The following is a 22,779-nucleotide window of genomic DNA, read 5'->3' on the forward strand; positions in this document are numbered from 1 at the left end:
GGGCCGCACTTAATCCTCTCTCTGTTTATAAGTGACGTGGATGACGTGCTCACACTTCCGGACACGGATTGCGTACTATCCCCGCTCGTCCCTAGCTCCGAACGGGCAGGTCTGTGGCCGGGCCTACCGTGATGTATCTGTACATCCAAACCATCAATACCTTTTCTCAGATTATTTTAAGGCATCAAAACAGAAATGAGTCAGATCCAACGATCAAATGGACCACACCAAATAATAAGCTTGGTTACATTAAAATACACAAAGCATTAAATGTCAGTTGCATTAAATGCAAGAGTCATTTGTGGTGTGGTCTATTTAATCGTTGGATTTGCCTTATTTTTGTTTTGATGCCTTAAAGTAATCTGAGAAAAGGGATAGACGGTTTGGATGTACAGATACATCACGATGGGCCTGCCCACAGAACTGCCCATTCGGAGCTAGGGACGGGCAGGGGTAGTACACAATCTGCGTCCCACACTTCCGTGGCCAGATTAGCTGGTGTACCACATCGGTGGTGTGTTGATGTCACCAAGTTCTGTGGGCCCCACCATGAGGTATGTATTATATCAAAACTGTCCTTCAATTTGGCGAGCTCTTTTTAAGTGTTGTTCCCAAAAATAATTCAAGTACAAAGATCAAATGGACCACATTGAAGAAAGCAGTGGAGGATTGAATGTCTACCATTGAAACTTTCTAAGGGGTCATAGAACTTTTGGATCAATCTGATATTTGTTTTTCCTCTTCATCCAGATCTTTGTGACCTTAAGAACAGATTAGATAGAAAATAAACATTATGTTGGGCCCTACTACTGTTTTAACGGTGGTAATCATTGTTCCACTGTTATTTTTGGTGTGGTCCACTTAAGCTTAGGCTATGACTCATTTTGTTATTATGCAGTAAAATGATCTCTCCAAGTGGATGGACGGTGTAGATATAATAAATATATTGCTTGTTATATTATAAAGTAAATTTTAATAATATGTTAATTCAGATATTTCGATATTGGTATATATAAATGATATAATATATATCATTTATATATACTTAAATATCGAAATATTATTATAATTATGTGTTTAATTAATGATTACATTAATTAAACACAAAATATAATGAACATAAACATTATATTTACGTTTTTAAGATCATAGTTATAAATAATTTTAGAAATTTAATACAAGATAAACCATATAAATGAGGTTATTGTATTAAATCATGACAATTAAATTATAATTGCCATAATTTAAATTAAAGTTATCACTATTATATATATCATGATGTTTATTCGAGATCCAACATGTTCATGTGTTAACGCAGACATGAACAAAGGAAAAACACAAATATCAGCTTGATCGGAAACTTCTGTGGCCCTTCAAAGTTTTTAATGGTGGGCGTCACTCTCCCCACTGTTTTCTATGGTGGGTCCACTCAAGCTTTGGAGCTGACTCATTCTTTAGATCTTGCCCTAATATAATCTCTCCAAATAGATTAATGGTGGGATACAAAACATACATCATGGTGGGCCCCCACAGAACTTGGTGACGTCATTTCAGTAGCGCTACTCAACCTGTCAGTAGCTAATCCGCGTCCCTTCTTGACTGACAAAGCCTTTCACGGGAACTTCGTGCGAACAGATGTTTGTAAGGAGCCCACCGCGATGTTTGCGAGGAATACAACACTGAATTTATTTAGAAAGATAAATTTAAGACATGCATACTGTTGAAATTTTCTTGTGGGTCCACCGTGGTGTTTATATGCCATCCTAACTCTAAATAAGGTCAGTCCTACTGGGATGAACTGAAAAATAAATTAATAAAGAGCCCTGATCCAAAACTTACTGTGGCCCATGAATGTTTCAACAGTAGAAATTCAATCCTCTATCGTGCGGCCCACTTGACTTTTGGATTTGCATGTGATAACGTGATCTGAAAAAACGGATGGACAGGATGGATTTCTTGTAAACATAATGGTGGGCCCCAGGTAATTTCCCGCTGCAAGTTCCTTTGGCAGGGAATCCGCATCTCTACTGGGACTGTCTTCTGTGGGGCCCACAATGATTTATGTGTTTTATCTATGCCTTTCCATTTTAGAACATCATTGAACGGTATGAGCCCAACAAATGAGGCAGATCAAAATCTCAGCCGGACCAAACCATGAAAATCAGTGGCGATTGAAACCCCACCATTCAAAAAGCTCCTAGGGCCCACCCATCTTAGGTCATGGAGACTTTGTGAATAAAAAACACAAATACCAGCTTGATCTAAAACCTTTGTGCCCCCATAAGAAGCTTTTAATGGTAGGCATTCAATCACCACTTTTTACTCATGCCCTAAAGTGATTTAGAAAAACTTGATGGACGGCGTGGATAAAACATACGCATCATGGTGGGTCCCACATAACACCATCTAGTGCCGTTTCCCCACCTGTATTTTGTTATTTATTAATGGTGTATATAGTGATTGGATAGGACTGATTTTTACACCCCGGTTATCCTCGTGTTGGGGCCCACCTATTTGGAAGATTAGATGTCACAAGCACTTAACAGGTTGGAAGTTATCAACTAGGTGGACCACACGCTTTGGTCTAACCGTTGGACTTGATGACCAATCGTTAATATGGACCGTCCATCACGTGTCTTACAAGGGAGCCGATTAGGTGTTACACTGACACCTTAGTGGGTCACGTGGGGCCTACCTTGATTATGTGCTGTATATCCATGCCCTCCATCCGTTTTTCCAGCTCATTTTACGAGTTGATCCCAAAAATTAAGTAAATCCAATTATCAGATGAGCGACACCACAGGAAACAGTGGCGATTGAACACTCACCTTTAAACACTTCCTAGGGCCCACCTTAATGTTTATTTATCATCCAACCTGTTGATAAGGTCAAGTAGACCTGGATGAAGAGAAAATACAAAGTCATGCTTGATCAAAAAACTTTTGTTGCCCACAAAAAGTTTTTAATGATCATTCACAACTGTCTCCAGTGGTGTGGTCCACCTGAGATTTGGATCTTCTTAATTTTTGGGATCACACCCTGAAATGAGCTGGAAAAAAAAAAAAAAAAAAAATTTATATATATATATATATATATATATATATATATATATATATATATATATATATATATTTTTTTTTTTTTTTTTTTTTTTTTTTTTTCCTGCCCATTTGAGTAAATGGGGAAGAAGCCTTACCTGTGCAATAACCTTAAATTATAAATCCAATTAAATTAGAAAAAAAAAAAAAAAAGAAAGAGAAGAAAAAGAAATTATGAATAGCATTGGCCCACAAAAGGAAAAAAGAAAAAAAGAAAAATCATAATAGATCCGGCATCTCTTCAAGGTATAATTCATCCATCGTGCGGCCCATCAAATCAATTGCTCTGTATCACAGAAATATGGGCCCACTTGCAAGAGACGCAATGCCTTCCCAATGATCATATAATTACTCCAAAAACTAAAACCGGGCAATGGCCCGCATCCAACAGGAACAATCCCTTGATTGAGAACCATAGGATCTTCACCTTGATCCAAGTTTGGAATACAATGATGAGCTTCTTTAGAGCCAATCACAAAAGAAATGATCAAAACAAGAATTTATAAAAAAAAAAAAGAGAAGGAAACAATATAGATACATTTTACAATAATACAATCCCAGCCATTCCTTCACCCCATTATCATGTGTATCAAACCTATCAAACCCACACCTTTCTCTCATTAACTGTTCTTGAAGAAGTTGAGACCCCATCGGTGCACCAGTCCATCCAAGACATGGCTTGCCGGACTCCGCTGCACTGTCAGGGTGGCCCGGGTGCCACCCATCACATTGGCATCCCCCGTCGACTTGCCACTACCTGATGAGCTCTGTACAATCTTCGATGTTTCACCATTAACAGAATTCTCAGTTGTCGTGGACTCAGTGAATGACCCTGACGAGTCTGGAGTGGGTCCGGAGGGCACGCAGGGGTGGTCAGGGGCAACAACATCACCATTGCTCGCTGATGTGGAACTGGGGGCTGTTTCTGTGGCCCCAGAGCAACCTGTGGTGGAAGTGTCCGGCCCATCCTTGTGCAGTGAGTCGGGGGATATGGTGGTTCCATTGGGTGATTGGGCTACTTCATTTGGGTGTCTGATCTCCAAGTCCTTCAGTGATTCTATCACCGCTTCTATGAACATCTGCATTTGACCATGAAACCAAAAGGAGTCGAAACTAGTTTTTGAAAGCATGAGAGCATAGAATTGCACCATAAGATACCAAGGTATTGCAATTGATCTTTTATAAAAAAAAAATATTAACACGCACACACACCCCACACACTCACGCTGGTGGAATTTCACCATCTATGGGTACTCGAACCCTTGACAGGGAGTTGAAACTCCCGGGAGTCTACCACCCGGGCAAGAGTTTCACGAAAACACTACGGTGGTACCGGGCACACATGGGCCTAAGTGATGCATGCATAAACTCTCACCCGCCCATGTATGAGCCAACACATGTTACCCACAGGGCCCCACAATCAGGCCGATCCATGCATCAGGTGGACCACATAGGGAACAAGTTGGGAGGGAACATCCACCATTGATTTGAATGGAGGACCAACCGTGTTGTGTACATAAAAATTTCCACCCCATTCGGACCATTCATCTGGTCAGGATGAAGGGTCAGGCTGTTTTGAAATTTCATGTGAGCCCCTATCTAAATCAATGGAGGGCATCCCTTCTCCCATTGTTCCATGTTGTGGCCCACTTGATTAAGAATTCTCTCCCAGTAGATGTGTTTGAAGGTTGGGCCATTCATCAAGTGCAGCCCCACTGTCAAATATGAATTTAACAGCCGACTAATCAAAATGGTCATCCGTCAATAAGCATAGAAATCTAAAGCAAGCTTATGCTATGCAAAGAATAATAATAATAAATTCAATCTTGAAACCATGAACTAACTCACCCTTTCTTCATCTTCCACATTGTTTGGAGACAAACTATCAAACGAGTATTCCATAAATTCGTCATCCATCGCTGTTGGAATGAGTGGGCCAGGATAATGACTGTTTGAGAAGTCAAAAGTAATCAGTCTCGAAGATGATGAACCAAGATCATCTTCACCCACTTTCTCCTGCAATTGGAAATGACCGTGTTAGCAATTTGAGCTTTTGGGTTCCTTTTGTGACAATATTTGGCATGTATCTCGTAACTAGGACATGAATACGCCTGTCAGTGTCAGATAGAAGGGATGCTGGAAAAACCCTCACATAAACAACACATCCATGAAGATGCATCATGATAGAGAACTGATATCAGTGGAATGGCCTTCTTTTGAAACGGTAGGCCCCACCACGAACAAACATAACAAACATGCCATCTATTCTAGGATATCAGTGCCATGAAACGGTAGGCCCCACCACGAAGGATCATGCTTCTTGAAAATCAGGCGATCCCTGTTCAATAGGTGACCACACCTGTATGTTTAGTCAGACCATTGGTTGTCCATTGATTCAAACAATGTGGCCCACCTGATGAGTGGAATGGCCTTCTTTTGTTGCAGGTGACCTGATGAGTGGAATTGGTACTGTTATCATGGTACCAATTCCCTATGCAAGTGGCATGTTTGCAGGAAAGATGGTGCAGTACAGAAGTTGTGGTACATTGCTTGTATGTGATTAGTTTTTTCTTTTTTCCTTTCTTTCTTCTTCTTTCTGTTTTATTGTCTGAAAGGTCTGTATGCAATCCCAAGTGGCTGGGGCAAGGCTATGATGATGTAAGTTCTAGATTGTAAGACAGAGACGCATAAAAGAAAATTAAAGAAAAGTATTCATATAACCAGAATTACATTACTATCTGGAACTATGAAACATTTTGGGGTGTGTTTGGTTGCACCAGAGAATGAAATTTCAGGACTAATCAGTCTAATTTGGTGCAGAAGTGAATGGTATTTCATGAAATTTGATGCGACCAAACACACCTTTGCTTAAATACTACCAAATACAGAAATAAGATGGGAGGTTTCCCTCAATTAGCTATGTCTATCAATGTGTCCAAATGTGTATTTGATAATAGTACATGAACAGTAATTTACTAGAAAACAAAGACATCCGACAAGTAGAATGTACTTGTGGGAACTGCCTAGTGGTGATCCAAAGAGTTGACATGGTGGGCACCATGTGGTGGATGGGAGATGGCCCCAAAATTCCTCCCCATCTGATGATCTTGTCTGATAGAACCCCCACTAAATGCGGACCATTGGTTCCATTTCGATTGGATGGCAAGGTATCATTATCTGATAAGAGGATATTTAGGGCATGGCCCATCCCATGATGGGCCCACCAGCTCAAAACTTAGTTTACCAAAAGGTGAGCCTCACTTGTATTGTTTTGGGGAAAAATGAAAGGCAGTTCATTTTGTCTGGGCATCAACCTCTGGAGTTGACGTTGCCTTGAGTCTCCATGGTAGCAGTATTATACACGAGAAATTAAATATCTCAAGAAAACTAGTGCTGTTCATCATGAAAATGAAGAGCCGCCCACACATTAGTAGTTAGCATCTTGAAACTATTAAGCGAGTAATGGGAATGATATTACAAATAAATAAAATTAGTGGAAGAAAAGTATACCAAAGCTCCAGGGTGCGTTTCTTCTGAGGGAATATCAGCAGGGACCTGAGGAGACGGAAGTAAGAGTGAATTCCAACAATGATTTTCAAGCAAATGAATTTAGATACTTCAAGAATTAAAGAAAAAAAAAACAATTCTTTCCAATAATAGCAAGAGTGAGAGTTTTAACAATGTTAAACAGAATAAAACTCCGGTAGTATGCTAAACTGATGCAAAAGCAAGGGTCTGGAAAACAAAGCATGGTTTCTGTCAACAATGTTAAACAGAAACTATGCTTTTTTTTCCAATAAAACAATGTTATCTTCACCAATTAGTGTCATCTTAGCCATTAACTGAATAAAAAAGCAAACACTTGTAGTATTGGAAAAGCATGGTTTCTGTACCACCGCACTAAACATAATCATCTCATATTAATAATCAAAAGTCCTGAACTGCACAAACAGCCAGCTACATTCTCCTCACTTCTCTATGGGAGGTATTACACAATGCTCGGACTGCAAGTTTTTACAGCATGCAATGGCTTTCAGGTTGTACAAGTAGGGCCCATAGTTCAGGGATCCAATGCGTTGATATGATGGGGCCTGCCGTGGTCATCCGATGGTAATCAATAGTCCAGCACTGCATAGACAGCCAGTTACCAATGTTCCTTACTTACCTATTGGATGCATTACACAATGTTCAGACCAGGAGTTTCTACTATATGCTAGGGTTTTCAGGTTGTACACGTAGGGGCCTATGGTTCAGGGATCCAATGTGTCAATATGATAGGGCCTGCCATGGACGTCCAATGCACCAACATTCTCTTAGATATAAGATCCAAGATCCTGAATCTTTGGCCTTATCTCAGTTGAATGTGCACCATTGCCATACTGCATTTCCTAACCATTTGTTTGCTATTCTTAAACTGTCTACTTGCTAGCTGCCAAATGACGGGTTTCCAATTTGGGAGATTTTTTGTTCATGGGAATTAGCATTGGACCCATCATATTGACAGCATGATTGCAGAACCATGGGCCTCCACGTAAAAACTTGAAAATCACAGTATATTGTACAAACTCTCATGTCAAGCATTGAAAAATACCTCCACAAGTATGCTGCATGAGTACTTCCCACCCATACACACCTCTGCGGCACATATGTATTCGCTATTGGGTAACACACAGGAATCATTTCTGTACACTTCCAGTATAATTTTCTCAACTCAGCCCCAGGATATGCATAGTTGCCCTTGGGCCTTCAATTCGTATAAGTGGGGCCAATGGTTTGATGATCCAGACTGATGATTGTAAGTGCCTTTGCTTGGACAATGCTCCAATGATCTCCTAGATTACAAGAACCAAGCCATTTGATCTTCAGATCTTATTCATTTAATAGGGACGGTTACCATATTTCTGATGAAATTCAAGATCCTCCGATTAATTTGAAAACAACTCAAATAATGAGGAAGAGATAGAATGTAATGAGAAGCAACAAGAATCAAACGAATGCGAAGAGATATTAAACAGAAAGAGATTGATCTTAGATGGGTCAATTTTCAAAAAAAAAAAAAAAAACAGCAATTAAGCTAATAAAAGCTCAAGAATAATCAATATTTGAAGTGGATGGGATCAATGTTTTAAGTATCGACAATATCAGCCGATATATCCCATGATATAACTTGTATCCCATCTGTGCGATACGAAACACACAAATAGTGGGATATATCCCACATGTTTGATCTGATGAGCATTTTCAATTTTCGATCCTTTTTTTTTCCTGTAAATCATGTTAAATCAGTGTCAAATTGTTACAACTCGATGATTTTCATGTTTTGCATGAAAAATCTTGGATTAGGAGCTTTGATTTTGAGATTTGGAGGAGATGGGCCGAGTTACGGAAAATTGAAAAAATTCAAAAATTCCCAATTTCTCACAAATCGGTTGCAATCTGTGTCCAAACATAAAATCAAACATGCATGTAACCTGATCTAGTGATTCTTCTTTTGCTTTTGAATGTATTGCGTTTCCACATGTCTTCTTTCATTTATAAATTATATGAATAGACTTCGAAGTTCAAATATACTTCCATCAATTCAGTTGACAACGCATAGATTAGGACCCCATACAAAGAAAACTTATTATACGCACTTGTTTTTTGTAATGTTTTGATTTATAAGTGTGTAATGATGTAATTTTTTTGAACAACCACTGAAGTTCCATTGAAAAATTCAACCAATTTCCCAATGTTTCCCCATGTTTCCAACAACAGCGATACATTATGGGATGTAACCGATATATCCCATGTGAAAACCGATACGTATCCATATCCCAAGGCAGCTGCGATACGTAACGCGATACCGATATTTCGAACACTAAATAGGATGGACATCCAGCTAAACTCCCATTCAAATACAACTACTTGACTTCTTTTCATTTAATCTTTAAACCAAATCTTGGACTCTTAACTAAACTCTTATTCAAACATGACTTGAAAAATAAAAAAGACTCTTCAACTAACTCTTAACTACTTTTGAAGCATCTAGAAACTTCTTAGAAACAAAGAAACCAAATTAAAACAAACTTCGACTACCTGCTTGTTGTGATCAACTCAACCTAATCTTTAGCTAACCCAAAGTGACTGAGGTGGAGTTAACCTAAGTTGGGTTACACCCAAAGGTGGCCTATCTTGGACTTAAACAGCTCCAAATGTTGGGGTCCATTTGACATCATAATGTCATGGGCCTAAAAGACCAATGGATTGAATGGATGTAGGCCCAAGTGGTACAGGTCGCTGATTAAGGGTTGGAAATGTAATAATACCATAGAGGTGACCTTTGGAACACGGATCACAGAAGTTACGGTTCATCAAGCCAACAGTCCAAATCACGAAAAAAGTGGACCCAATATGTACAAACTGAAGGTTTGAGGGTACTTGTCGGTCCCATGGTTAGGTTGAGGACCATATATTCCTTGTCTTCATACAATAGTCAACCAGCAACCACCAAAGTGTTGGGTTAATTTCCGAGGGATTTCAGTTTGTGATGCTCACATGCCCTTGCTGTGATTGGCACTGTACCTAGCCAAGTTCTATTCAAATGATGTGGATACAAGAAGATCTAGAAAAATGCATGAAGCATGAGTTCTAATTGAAAAGGAACATACTCGAACTTCATATGATGCGAGACTTTGGAATTTGAGTGCAAGCGTAAAGGTAAAATTGCAGAAAGTATGAAATATAACTGGGAAGAATGATCATACTCTCACAAACAAAATGATGGGGAATACAACGTAGGATGGAGTTGAACAGACACTCGGAGCAACCTAAGGAAACACTTTAAGTCTGTGAGTTTGCTTCAGATGTCTGGGGTTAGTTACAGAAACTCTTTAAGTTGCAGTGGGTCACTCCGGGATCGATTGCAGCTTTATTCAAATCATGGGAAGTTGTCCAAATGGGGAAGAAAAAGAAGGTTCTATGGCATCTTTCTCTACTCGTGGGCTTTTGGTTATCTGGAAAGAGCGAAACGACCAGGTTTTCTGTAATGCTGAAGTGAAAATAAAAAAAGACGTGTTCTGAGAGATATGGGAGACAATTATCGAATGGGCCTGCGCAGCTCTTCAGTTTTGAAGCACTGTAACTGCAATGATATTTGTCATTTGATGTTTGTGACTTTTTTTTCTTTTTTTTTGAGAGAGAACGCAATTTCATTAAAAAAAGGAGCGAAAACTACAGGAGAAAGAGAACAAGTGCAGAAAAAAACACGGGAAAAGCTAAGAAAAAGGCTATGCTGAGCTGGCGTAAGCCATTAAGCAACAAGGAAAATAAAATCCACTTCCCTTAAGAAGCTGTCATACGTGGCCCATTCGATCACCAAGTTGAGAGCTTTGAAGGCAACTTTCTCCACGAAGGAGGAAGAGTTACGGAAACATCTATCATTTCTTTCCAGCCACACTGACCACCAAATGGCGAGGGTGGCCATTCTCCAAAGCTGAGTTTTTGGCTTCTCTAAACCGACGCCATGCCAGGCTTTGAGCAGCAAATCGACTGACCCAGGGATGCATCAATGAATATTGAACCTTCTGGTGAAATTTGTCCAAATGGAATAAAAAAAAGGGCAGTGGACTAGGAGATGGTCGGCCGATTCCGCTTCCTTCATGCAGCAAAGGCAGATGTTGGGCAGCACCATCCCTCTTTTCCTTGGGTTGTCTACAGTCAGAATTCTCTTGTTGGCTACCAACCAAGCAAAAGCTAGATTTTTATTTATTATTTTTTTTGTTTTTTTTTTTGGGCGGATGGGGGCTGAATAGAACCAAACGTGGTGAAGGGGGTTAGAGAGCGGAGTTTGAAGAGGGGTGAGAGAATTGTAGAAGGATTTAACAGTGAAACGTGAGGACTTGTCCGATTTCCAAATAATTTTATCCTCGGCGATGGGGTTAGTACTGGCCCTGTAAACGCATTCCAGTAGCTTGGCATAGTCGGGAATCTCCCGGTCTTCGAGATGTCTCCTGCAACAGATGTCCCAAACCAGCTTTCCTTTTATGTAGGAGAAACAGTCAGCCACCAAGATGTCTGAGTTGAGGACCAATCTGTAAATAGAGGGAAACACGTCTTTGAGGGGGCTGTCACCTACCCAAATATCCTTCCAGAATATGATTATGTTGCCCTTTCCAAGCTCAAAACCGACATCTCTGAGAACCTCTTTTTGATGGCGAATGATGTTCTTCCAGATAATCGAAGCCTTATACTTAGACGACGGATTCGTCCACCAGCCCCCGTGCAATCTTCGATATTTGCACTTGATTATCGAACTCCACAAACTACCGTCTTCTGATCCTAACCTCCAGATCCATTTCCTGAGCATAGCCCTATTCATGCGGTTGAGATCCTTAATGCCTACTCCACCCTCTTGATAATGCTTGCATACTTGCTTCCAATTCATGAGATGAATTCTCTTGGAATTCTCTTTGCCGTGCCATAGGAAGTAACGTCTCAGCTTGTCGATGGCTGATAGGATTGAGGTAGGGCATTTGAATAGGGACATGAAATAAACCGGCAAATTTGAAAGGGCGGATTTAATGAGAGCCAGACGACCACCAAGCGAGAGGTAGCGGCATTGCCACTTGGCGAGACATTTTTCGAATCTGAGGATTACCTTATTCCAGGCTGATTTAGGAGGCACACCTAGCCCTAGCGGCAGCCCCACATATGATGTCAGGAAGGAGTCTACACAGCACCTGAACCAAGCAGCAAAGGCCTGGATTTCTTCTTTTGCCAAGTTCACCCCAAACATCTTGGACTTTGCCATATTAATTCGCAGGCCCGAGACCACCTCGAAACAACGGATGGCCGTGCGGAGGTTGTCCATTTTATTGGGAGAGGCCTCAGAGAAGATGAGGATGTCATCCGCAAACTGAACGTGCGAGATCTGATCGGGCTTTCCTTCAATGCTGATGCCAGAAATGATGCCTTCTGCCTGCCCTTTGTGAAGCATCCTAGACAAAGCCTCGACAACAATGAGAAAGAGAAACGGGGATAGAGGATCCCCCTGCCTAATACCCCTATGACTCTTGAAAAAGCCTTTCGGCGAGCCATTGATAAAGATAGAGAAAAGGGGAGATCGAATGCACTCAGCAATCCACCTACACCATCTATCGCCGAAGTCCATCCGCTTTAGCATGTAAAGAAGAAACTCCCAGTCAACGTGATCATACTCTTTCTCGACATCCAAGCTGTAGAATATGCTTTTCGAGCCTGATAGAGAAGAGGAATGGAGGCATTCATTGGGTATCAAAGCACAATCAGTGATCTTTCTACCCGGGACGAACGCGCATTGATTAGGAGAGATCACTGATCCGATCACATTCTTTAGGCGGGACGCTAGAACCTTCGCCAGAATTTTGTAAGGGCCTCCGATCAGATTGATAGGATGAAAATCGTTGAAGGAAGCAGCACCCGCGACCTTGGGAATAAAAGCAATGAATGAGGATCCAATGTCTTTGGATAACTTGCTTCTCGCATGGAATTCAGCCAAGAACTTCAGAACGTCTATTTTAATGATCTCCCAGAAATGCTGAAAAAAGCGAATCAGGAAAGCCATCGGGACCGGGCACCTTGTCCCCTTGGAGCGAGTTGATAGCAGCTTTGACTTCGTCTTCGGAGAACGACAATTCCAAAGAGCTCGCCTCAACAGGGGATAGCATGTTCACCTGGAGATTGTTGAGGCGAGGTCTGGCCCATGATCCCCCATTTAGCAAAGCGCTGAAATAGGAAATAGCCTCTGATTCGATCAAAGATTGGTCTTCCGTACGGGATCCATCGATGATAATGCTGGTAATCTTATTAGCGCTGGCGTGGAATGAAACTAAGCTATGGAAAAATTTCGAGTTTTGTCACCTTCTTTGATCCCTTTCGCACGAGACTTCTGCCTCCTGGAGATTTCATTTTCGCGAACTCTAGCTGATAGGCTCTGAATGAGCTGAATTCTTCTAGCAAAGCATTCCCGAGACATCGGGGACCCTTCAGCATTTAAATCGATCTCCTGAATTTCAGATAGAATTGCTTCAGTTTCACCTTCTTTGGCGTTCCATATGGAAGTCTTCCACTGCCTTAGATTAGCTTTGAGAGCCCTGAGTTTTGAGCTGAGCGAATGGCCAGTGAATCCTTTATCCTAGAAGCCTTTCCACCAGTCGGATACCATGGAGTGAAAACTCGGGATTTCAAGCCAGGAGATATCAAACTTGAACGGTTTAGGGCCCCAGTTGAGATCCTCTCCAGAGAGGAGGATCGGCCAATGGTCAGAAGTTGTACGTGGAAGAACACTCTGAGAGGAAGGAGGGAAAAGATCCATCCACTCGGGCGAGAGCAAGAACCGATCCAGCCTTTGATCGAGAAGGATTAAGGCGACCATTGGTCCAAGTAAACCTTGCCCCAAGCAGAGGAAGATCCATGAGATCGTTGTCGTCGATCCACCCAAAAAAAGCTTTCATCGCTGGGGAGACTCTGGATCCAGGGGGTTTTTCGTCTGCAAATCTAACTGTGTTAAAATCTCCAGCAAAGCAACAGGGGCCTGAGAAACTGTCTTGAAGTCGACAACTCAACCCAAAAATTACTTCTATCAGCTTCTGCCGTGGGCTCATAAACTGAGCAGATGAGGATGGAAGATCCTGAAGATGTGTCTTTCAAGACCACAGATAATGAATACCTCTCAGACTAGCTTTGCTGGAAATCCCACCGCGCTATACTCCAAGCAATCAGGATGCCCCCAAATGAACCGACTGCATCAAGAGAAACCCATTTTGTGTCCTTCTCCTTCCAAATGGAGCGCATCAAACGATCGTCAAAAGACTACACCTTAGTCTCCCGTAGACAGATGATTTGAGGTTTGCATCTCCCGCAGTAGTCCTTTATGAGATGCCTCTTCTGCTTTGAACCCACACCCCTAACGTTCCATGAAAGGATCTTCATGGGACAATAGACCTGCCCCCGGTAGATTGACGCCCTGCTTCAAGAATCATGGAAGTCGAGGATCCCGAGAACGATTCAAGCTTCTGAAGTTCTCTGGAGCTGCATGATTTTGAACGCCGCTTTCTAGGGGGTCTGGAAGGCGAGATGGGTCTACCCCGAGACTCCACGCAGTGAAATAACGCGATGAAGTCCTCCGGGCAGTCCCCAAAAGAAAAGCCTAACGACCTGCCCACGCAACCTATCGCATTCCTAATCCATTTCTTCTTGTGGATAGATTCAACTAGCTCAGCCCTGCTTGCTTCGTCGAGCATCTTCGAGTCTGTTGCTTCTTCTGGGGCTCCTGATGAGCCGTCTCTGATCTAGAGGGGTTCCGCCACGATAACTTCCACTCCCGGGTTGTCTTGAAAAAGAGTTAGGAGATTATGGTCAAACCATTCTGATATGACAGAGGGGTGGCGCGACGATTGGGTTTTCGAGAAAGCCGAGCTCCCTTCAAGATCGAAAGGGACCAGGAGGTTGTCCATCTGAGGAGGGCACTGATGTTGGGTATAGGCATGTAGAGTCGGACGAGAGGAAGAATGTGAGCGGCTCTGATGATGAGGGTGGGGAACGATGTTCAGGTCAAGAGGAGGAATGGGAGAGGTTTCAGGTCGGATACGAATCGGCCACTGCTGGGCTGGGAGGTCAAGGCACGTTTGGGGCTAGCACAGGCTCGCTCTGGACTTAGGCACGGGGCCCTCCTTAGGATGGGAATGGGGAGCCAACTCCTCTCTTGCCATTAGGATAGGATTGGTTGCTGGCCCAGTAGGATTGGAAGTAGGTGGGACAGAGAGAACGCCATCTGTCGCCCGAGCGTATGACTGACTAGGCTCGGAAATCAGCTCGGAAACAAGCCATGTGCTAACCTGTGTTGTGTGCCCTGAGAGCCCTACGCGTGGCTGGCATGCGAGGACAGGAATCGAGGCGGCAGAGCGCTTGGGAACAGAGAGATGACGTGTCTCCCTCTCCGCGTGCTAGCACTCATGGGCTGCGGCTCGAGGAGACGCTGAAGCGAACGAGATTTCTCCATGTGGCCTACTCGCCTCCGCTGGATGCCTTGAGAGCTCGGGATTCGGGATGTCGTCTGCCGCATTTGGGGCCCGTGTCGAGAGGCCGTGAGGAGTCTCGAGATTCATACCTCGAAAGTCGATGGTTCGGGCACGTGTTGCCCAGGTGAGGGATAATGTGGCGTGCGGAGGGAAGGAGTCTGCCTAGGGATGGGGGAAAGCGTTCCGTGGTCCGCGGGAGTACTGAGTCCATGCACCATCTTCCAACGTCGGATTTGAATTTGTCGTTGTTGGAGCTTCACGCGAACGCCATAGCTCGCCCCATCTCTGAGCTGCGTTGTCAGGAGCTTCTGCATGCAAAGGCAGTGGGATGATCCTGTTGTCTGCAAGCACCGAAATCTGTTGGGGGAGAATCTTCGATTTCTGTTTTCTGATTTTTATCCTCAAAATGGCCATCTCTTCTCTGCTGCTGGTCTTCAGGTCGATTTTTATAAAGGATCCAAGTAAAGACGCCACCGAGATGAAGAAATCTTCCGTCCAGAGCTCGAGGGGGATTCCCCAGACTAGAACCCAAACTTCTTCCGTCCCAAACAGGGAGAACTCGTCCCAGCGCAAAACTAAGGAGAACGATCCATCCTTGAAAACCGCCCCGGCAAAGATCAGAATGTCAAGGTTCACACCCTGTTTTCCTTTGATCCATAGCCCATAGGCTTCAACGATGTTTGTGACTTTTTGTCACCCACTACTTTGAAATTTCGTTTGGGCTTTCAATAAAGAATCCGATATTCAAAATAAATAAATAAAAGGTATGCACAACATCATTCAAGGGAACATGCACTGTTTAAAAACATTGGGAAATACAAAAAAGAACTGCGCTGATCTTTTATCTGCTTGGATGTATTGCCTACTGATTCAATGATTGTCCTTCAAACTTCTGATCTTCTAGACAGGAGAAACTCAATGGAGAAGATGACATCACTATGAGAGAGCAATTTTTATCTATTGGTGTTCACAAATGCAAGCAGTATGGTGTGATGATAATATCATAGAATGTACAGTGGATCACCGCTTCTCCATTTGTATGAGCTATTGCACCATTTTATCAACTAAACTACAATTATGAAGGAACTTGTCACTCACATCTGTTCGACTCATAGGTCTTTTGGAACGTAGATGGTTAATAGCATCTTCTGTACTGCTTGTTGTGAATTCTGTTACTCCATAGCCAACCAATACAGAAATAAAAGAGACTCCAATGAGAAAAATATCCCTAAAAGCAGAATTTGAATTATGGATGAATGCATTGCAACAAAGGCAAGTTTTTTAAAAAAATGCAAGAGTTGCAGCACACTAGCAAGGTTGCTGAGGCATACCTTGAGATGGTTCCACATGACTGAGATGTTCTACTTTATGCATGGCATCATAACTACCCTGCACACAGAACCATCACCTCTCAATTATAATGGAAATTCAAAATATCGTATGTTAAATGAGATACAAACTCGCAGGGAATTATAGGGTCCTGATGCATTAGGACGTGTAGTGTATGGATGGGCCACATTTGGTGATGCAGATTGTTCATCTGATGGGCACCGCTGATTGCTTCCAGATCAGAAGATTCCTGCTCTCCAATCTTTTGGCTTTTTCTCCAAATTGCAGTATTTTTTTCTTAGCCATCCATTTGTAGGACCCACCAGATGACATTTTGGATATATGTCTGGATGCGTCAGGGCCAGATAATACTTCACAAACTTATTGGATATATAGGAATACCTTTCCATAATAACTGTGCATGGTGTGGAAATAGCTTTCCTCAAGCACATCCTTTGGAGGGTTCAGAACATTATGAAAGAAAATTGTTATTGAATCGAAGTAGAACTGTGGACGTGGAGAGTTGTGATCTCCCTCAAATTTGATGATATTTTTGTCTCCCTGCAAAAGTTTGTAACTTTAGTCCCAAGCAATAGGAAGGAAAACAGCAGCAGAGCATTTTACTATCTGTTATTGCTCTAATATTTACTGGATAAAACTCAAACAAACAATACCGATGCTTGCTACATTACGAAGTTGATATATTCCATAACAGTCAAGCCAATGCTATCAAGTATTATATGATGCTCATCATCACCAACTTCATCACATCATCATAATCATCATCATCACAATCTTGTGGCTATTTGTGGTGTGGTTGGCTAGGAATTTGGTAGAAGTTCAATAATCGGCTGTCAGCCTGGCAGGGAACCTCCCCCCTTTACTCCTGACTTGGGAGGCAGCACATTGCTTCTGAATTATATGATGCTCAATTTATAAAATAATTTTTTTTTAAAAAAAAAAAACTATAAAAAGAGATGGGGAAAGCCATCCTTGATTTACAATCTAGCTCTAACAAACGCATACTTTAAAAAGAGAAAGAATCATTTAATAACTTTCAAAATTGGATCATATAAGAGCCAAATAGATTTCTTTCTACATGGGAAGAACGGTCAGCATGTAAAAACCATCAGGAAAAAGAAAAGAAAAAGCAATCGATATGTAAGGACTGCAAGTGACACCTGGAGAGAGTTTGAACATGCAGCATAGGTTAATGGGTTATGGATGTTTGCATTAAGAGGTGAAAGAAAGGGAATGGAATTAATAGGCATCCAAAAACTAGGTGGAAGAAGTTAATAGGAAGAGAAAACAATGTTATTAAGAAATAAATTGATGGAAGAAGGAAAGTGGAATGGGATGGCTGAGTGGATTAGGAAAGTGGTAAAAGGTGTTTTAGGAGTATCTAGAAGGAAAAGCCAATCATATAAGAAAACTTGGTGGTGGAATGGCAATCTACAAAAAGCTATTAACGAGAAACGTGCATCTTTCAAAACCTGGCAAGTGACTAGAAACAATGGAAATCATGAGCAATATAGAAATGCTGAAAAGATTGCTAAGAATGCAGTAATTGAGGCTAAACTTAAGGCTTATGATGATCTTTACAATAGATTGAGGATGAGGAGGTGGGAAAGATGTCTTCAAACTGGCAAAAATGTGTGTGTGTGTGTGTGTGTGTGTGTGTGTGAGAGAGAGAGAGAGAGAGAGGAAGAGGAGGGACTCAGATCATGTTAGATGCATTAATGTAAGTGCTATGGTCTCATGCTCCTTTGGTTGTCAAATTTTGTTGTGCCAAAACTCTATTTGTGTCTTGTGTTTGTATGTTGTTATATATGTTCCAGACACTGCTTCACAAGTGCTTCAAGTTAAGTATAATGATCGACTTCAAGCCAAGTCAAGCCATGTACTGTAAACATCAATGTTCAGAGCTACATCAATAAAGAGTACAAGACTCGAGTACATTTCAAGACTCAAGAGCAACTCAAGTTGAAGTTTGATGTCAAGCTTTCGAAGATCTCAAGATCAAGCTACATCAAGTAGAGATCTCAAGCTTTGTAAAGTTCAAAGGTCAACAATCATTTGATAGAATGTAGTTTCAATGTCCATACTTCATGTCCCAGGTATGATTGACCTTAGATTGACCTTAGGGTAGGTCATTTCAGATACATAATTCAAACTGTATGTTTATATATGAATTTGGTCTGTTCTAAGACTAGTCCTGGATCTTGTTCGACTAGTCCTAGCACTGGTTCGATCAGTGCAAGAAATTCTACGATCAGTCCTAAGTTGTTGAAGATTTTCGGAATTTTTTAGTTAGCCCACGACCAGTCCTAGAGGTCCTTCAACCGGTCGTAGGTGTGTTCACGACTCGAACTTCGACCAGTCGTGGGTCCTCGACTCAAACTACAGCGACCTACTCATGCGGTCTACGACCAGTCCTGGGTCATCTACGACCGGTCGTAGGTGGTCCACGACCAGTCGTAGACACCTCACGATCAGTCGTAGAACGGTTTTCAAAGATCGCGCTTAAAAATTCAAAATGTCATTGAAGCTACAACCAGTCGAAGTTTCCCTAAGACCAGTCGTAGACGTGATTTCTGCTTCTATAAATTGAGCACGAATCTCAGAATTTCATAACTCAATTCAAAGAAATTTAAGGCTCCACTCTGAGATAAGTTAGTGTTCATTTTAAGCTACTTTGTGTATAATTAATATTTCCTTTTGTTAGCTTATTTTTATTTGATTTTGATCTACATTCCAATCTGATTTGAAAAGGGAAAATTCTGTAATTCCTTCTTCTTGGAATCAAAATCAAATAGAGCTAACCCATTTGATTTAATTTAAAATCAATTAGAACTTAGAACCATTTTAAGTGAGTATTGGACATTGAACGTTGATTCGAACTTCTACTCCGATTGGGTTCTTCCGGGCTGCTACGAAAAGAGAAATCCAGGTATTTTACGTTAATGTAAAATTTCTATTCTTTTGGTTTTTGTTTGAGATTCGTCAGAAAAATCTCATTGTGTGGTTATCTGAGGAGAGCCAGAAAACTCAAAAAGTGTGGGTTTTTGGATTGTGTAAGCCTAAGTTAAAAAGACACAATTGTGAAGGTTTTAGGTGAACCTGTGAAACCTATTTTGTTAGTGAACGCTAATATCCCCTGTATGAGGATATTAGGAGTGGAGTAGCATTCTGTGTGGCTGTTGTGAAACAGTTGGTGTACACACAGGCGAACCACTATAATTCTTTGTCTTGTGGTTTGAATGCTTGCTTAAGTTTTATATCTTTTATCATTCAAGTTTGTGGGATGTATGTGTGGATGTGAATGCTGTAAAATTTATATTTCAAGCAAGTGTGTGGAATGTTGTAATAATTTAGATTTAAATTCCTATAATTTATTTTAATTCCTTGCTATTTATTTATTTCTCTTCAGATTGAGTTTTTGATACAAAGGACGTTCTAGAAATAAGGTTGTCTTGCCATAAACCCTTGGTTTTTATGGTGTAAGGTTATCCTTAGAACTGAATTCGTATCAACCTCTCAATACTTGTTTATTGAAGTTGATTTTATTTTAGCATTGTGAATTGATTTATTTTATTTGGCTATCTCTTTATTTTATTCCGCTGTTATAATTATAATTTGGCATAGACATATCCCCCCCCCCCCCCTCTCTAGGACGTATAGCTAGGCCGTTTCAAGTGGTATCAGAGCCTAATAGCTTGCTCTTATTGCTTTTTATTTGGATTTATTTCTTGAGCTAATGATCTAAGCTATATAAAAGATGTCAAATTTTGATAACCTATCAGTCACTAGGCCTCCACCCTTTGATGGCTCCAACCATGCCTATTGGAAAGCCAGGATGAGGATCTTCCTCAAATCAATGGATGAGAGTGTGTGGCAAGCCACAGTGACTGAATGGAATTCTCCTACCACTGAAGTGACTGGAATCGATGGTTCAAAATCAATGAGAGTAACTCCTTATTTCTCTTGGACCACCCTTCGGAAAAATGAGAGTAGTGCCAATGCAAAAGCACTAAATGCAATCACTTGCGCACTATCACCGGATGAGTTCAAAAGAATCATATCCTGTGATATTGCAAAGCAAGCTTGGGATATATTAGAAATGACACATGAGGGTACTACAATTGTCAAAAAATCTAAAGTCCAACTCCTCACAACCAAATTTGAAGAAATTCATATGGAGGAAAATGAAATGTTTATAGACTTTTACACAAGATTAAATGACATTGTAAACTCAATGTGGGGTCTTGGCGATAAAATCTCAAAAAGTAAAGTGTGTGCAAAGATACTACGCTCTCTTCCTGAACGATTCAACTCTAAAGTAACCGCGATCCAGGAACTTCGTGATATGGACAATATGAGGGTAGAAGAACTAGTTGGCTCTTTACAAACCTATGAGTTAAACTTTAAAGCTCCTAAAAGTAAATCCATCGCTCTTAAATCTTCTAAAGGTATTTCTCAAGAAAACTCGGATTTAGAAAATTCTAAAGACGATATGGCTCTTTTAGCGCAAAAGTTTTACAAGATTTTCAAAAGCAAGAAAAGGATAGATTTTCAAAAATCAAATGATAAGAAAAGATCTAAACCTAAATCTAAAAATTGGAAGTCTTTGAAAGATAGTCAATGTTACAACGGTCAAGAGTACGGGCACTAAGCAAACAAATGTCCTAAAAAGGACAAAACAAAAAAGAAGGGTATGTTGGCTACTTGGGATGAATCGTCTGATCCTGAAGCTTCTTCTGAATCAGAAGATTCTGAAACTGAGTCGGGCAATGAAGTTAAAGCCCTTATGACTCTAGCCAAGTTCACTTTTTCAGATCATGATGATTCAACTAGTGAGGAAAATCTGAACAGTGAATGTGAAAATGAAGAGGATCTTCAAGATGCTTATAATGCCCTCTACAAGGAAAGTTGTAAAATTGTTGTCAAACTTAAACTTCAAAAAAAAAAGTTCTTTAAACTCAAAGAATGTTTTGAATCACTTGTTTTAGAAAAAATCCCGAATTACAGATTGTTTTGAAAAATCAAAATGCGATTTAGAATTCAAAACCTCCCTGATTGAAAATCTGAAATCTGAAAATGAGAAACTTAAAAATGAAGTATCTTCTCTTTTGAGTTTAAAGGACACATGGAGATATGCCCAAGGTGATCCAAAGTTAGAAAAACTATTATCCGGATCAAGAAAATGTGGCGATCGATCCAGGTTGGGTTATGATAAGAATATACCTCCTAAACAAAAGAATACTCCCCCTAAGTTTGTGAAAGGAGAGACCTCAAACTCAAAAGGAAAAAGTACTTATCAAGGTTTTTCTAAAAATACAAAAACTTTTCAAAAACCTAAAAGCAGCTATGTCAACTTTACAAATTAGAACCGAAACCCACTAGCTGAAAAGATAGTTGATTTACTCAAGGAGCTCTTAAAATCTAACTCAGTAGGTCATTCTTACAACAACAGACAGAAGAAGACCAACTATACTCCTAAACCCAAAACAGTTCTGAAATGGGTTCCTAAAGTTACCTGCTTGGTTGCCCACACTACTTTCAAAGCAACAAGTCATTCAAAGTGGTACCTAGATAGTGGATGCTCCAGGCATATGACAGGCGACAAGGCTTTATTCACCGATCTAAAAGATATGACTGATGGGTCAGTCACATTTGGTGATGGTAGCAATTGCAAGATTATTGGCAAAGGTAGGGTCCAACTCTATAACCTCCCTTTATTTAAAGACGTTTTATATGTTGAGGGGCTAAAACACAACCTGTTAAGCATATCTCAAATATGCGATAACAACCATAGTGTTAAATTTTCCAATCAAGGTTGTGAAATAATAAACAAAAAGGGTTCTGTTATATTAACTGGTCGCAGAACTTCTGAAAACTGCTATATTGTAAGCGATGGTAGCTCATCTAATCAATCGTGCTACATGGTCCATACCGAGGAGACAGATTAATGGCATAAACGCCTTGGATATGTACACTACCGGAATTTATACAGATTGAGCAAAGGAGAACTAATTAGAGGTCTACTAAAGTTGCAAAAAGTAGGCAAAATATGTGGTAAATGCCAGTATGGTAAACAAACTAGGAGCTCTCACAAAAAGGTGAACTCCAATGCCTCATCAAGACCACTCGAGCTGCTCCATATGGATCTTGTAGGACCAACCAGAACGGAGAGTTGAGGTGGCAAAAAATACATCTTGGTTATCGTAGATGATTATACCAGATTCACTTGGGTAACGTTTTTAAGGGACAAATCAGAAACCCTTGATGAAGTGAAAAAGATCATCAAACGAATC

The 22,779-nt window shown here is 40.9% G+C and overlaps 1 protein-coding gene across 2 annotated transcripts in view; it reads right to left on the reverse strand.

Annotated features, from left to right (window-relative positions):
- Positions 1 to 3,424: 3,424 nt before the first annotated feature.
- Positions 3,425 to 22,779, reverse strand: part of LOC131226142 (uncharacterized) — a 69,121-nt gene continuing 49,766 nt past the window's right edge. For both annotated transcript variants that reach the window (XM_058221856.1, XM_058221857.1), the window contains 6 exons: positions 16,868 to 17,026; positions 16,468 to 16,525; positions 16,235 to 16,305; positions 6,609 to 6,653; positions 4,947 to 5,114; positions 3,425 to 4,177 (listed from right to left, as the gene is read on the reverse strand). In XM_058221856.1, the coding sequence (XP_058077839.1) occupies positions 3,719 to 4,177; positions 4,947 to 5,114; positions 6,609 to 6,653; positions 16,235 to 16,305; positions 16,468 to 16,525; positions 16,868 to 17,026 (960 nt within the window). In that variant the 3' untranslated portion in view covers positions 3,425 to 3,718. The remainder of the gene's footprint in view (positions 4,178 to 4,946; positions 5,115 to 6,608; positions 6,654 to 16,234; positions 16,306 to 16,467; positions 16,526 to 16,867; positions 17,027 to 22,779) is intronic.

Source organism: Magnolia sinica, chromosome 14 (assembly GCF_029962835.1).
Source record: "Magnolia sinica isolate HGM2019 chromosome 14, MsV1, whole genome shotgun sequence".
NCBI classification, from domain to species: Eukaryota; Viridiplantae; Streptophyta; class Magnoliopsida; order Magnoliales; family Magnoliaceae; genus Magnolia; species Magnolia sinica.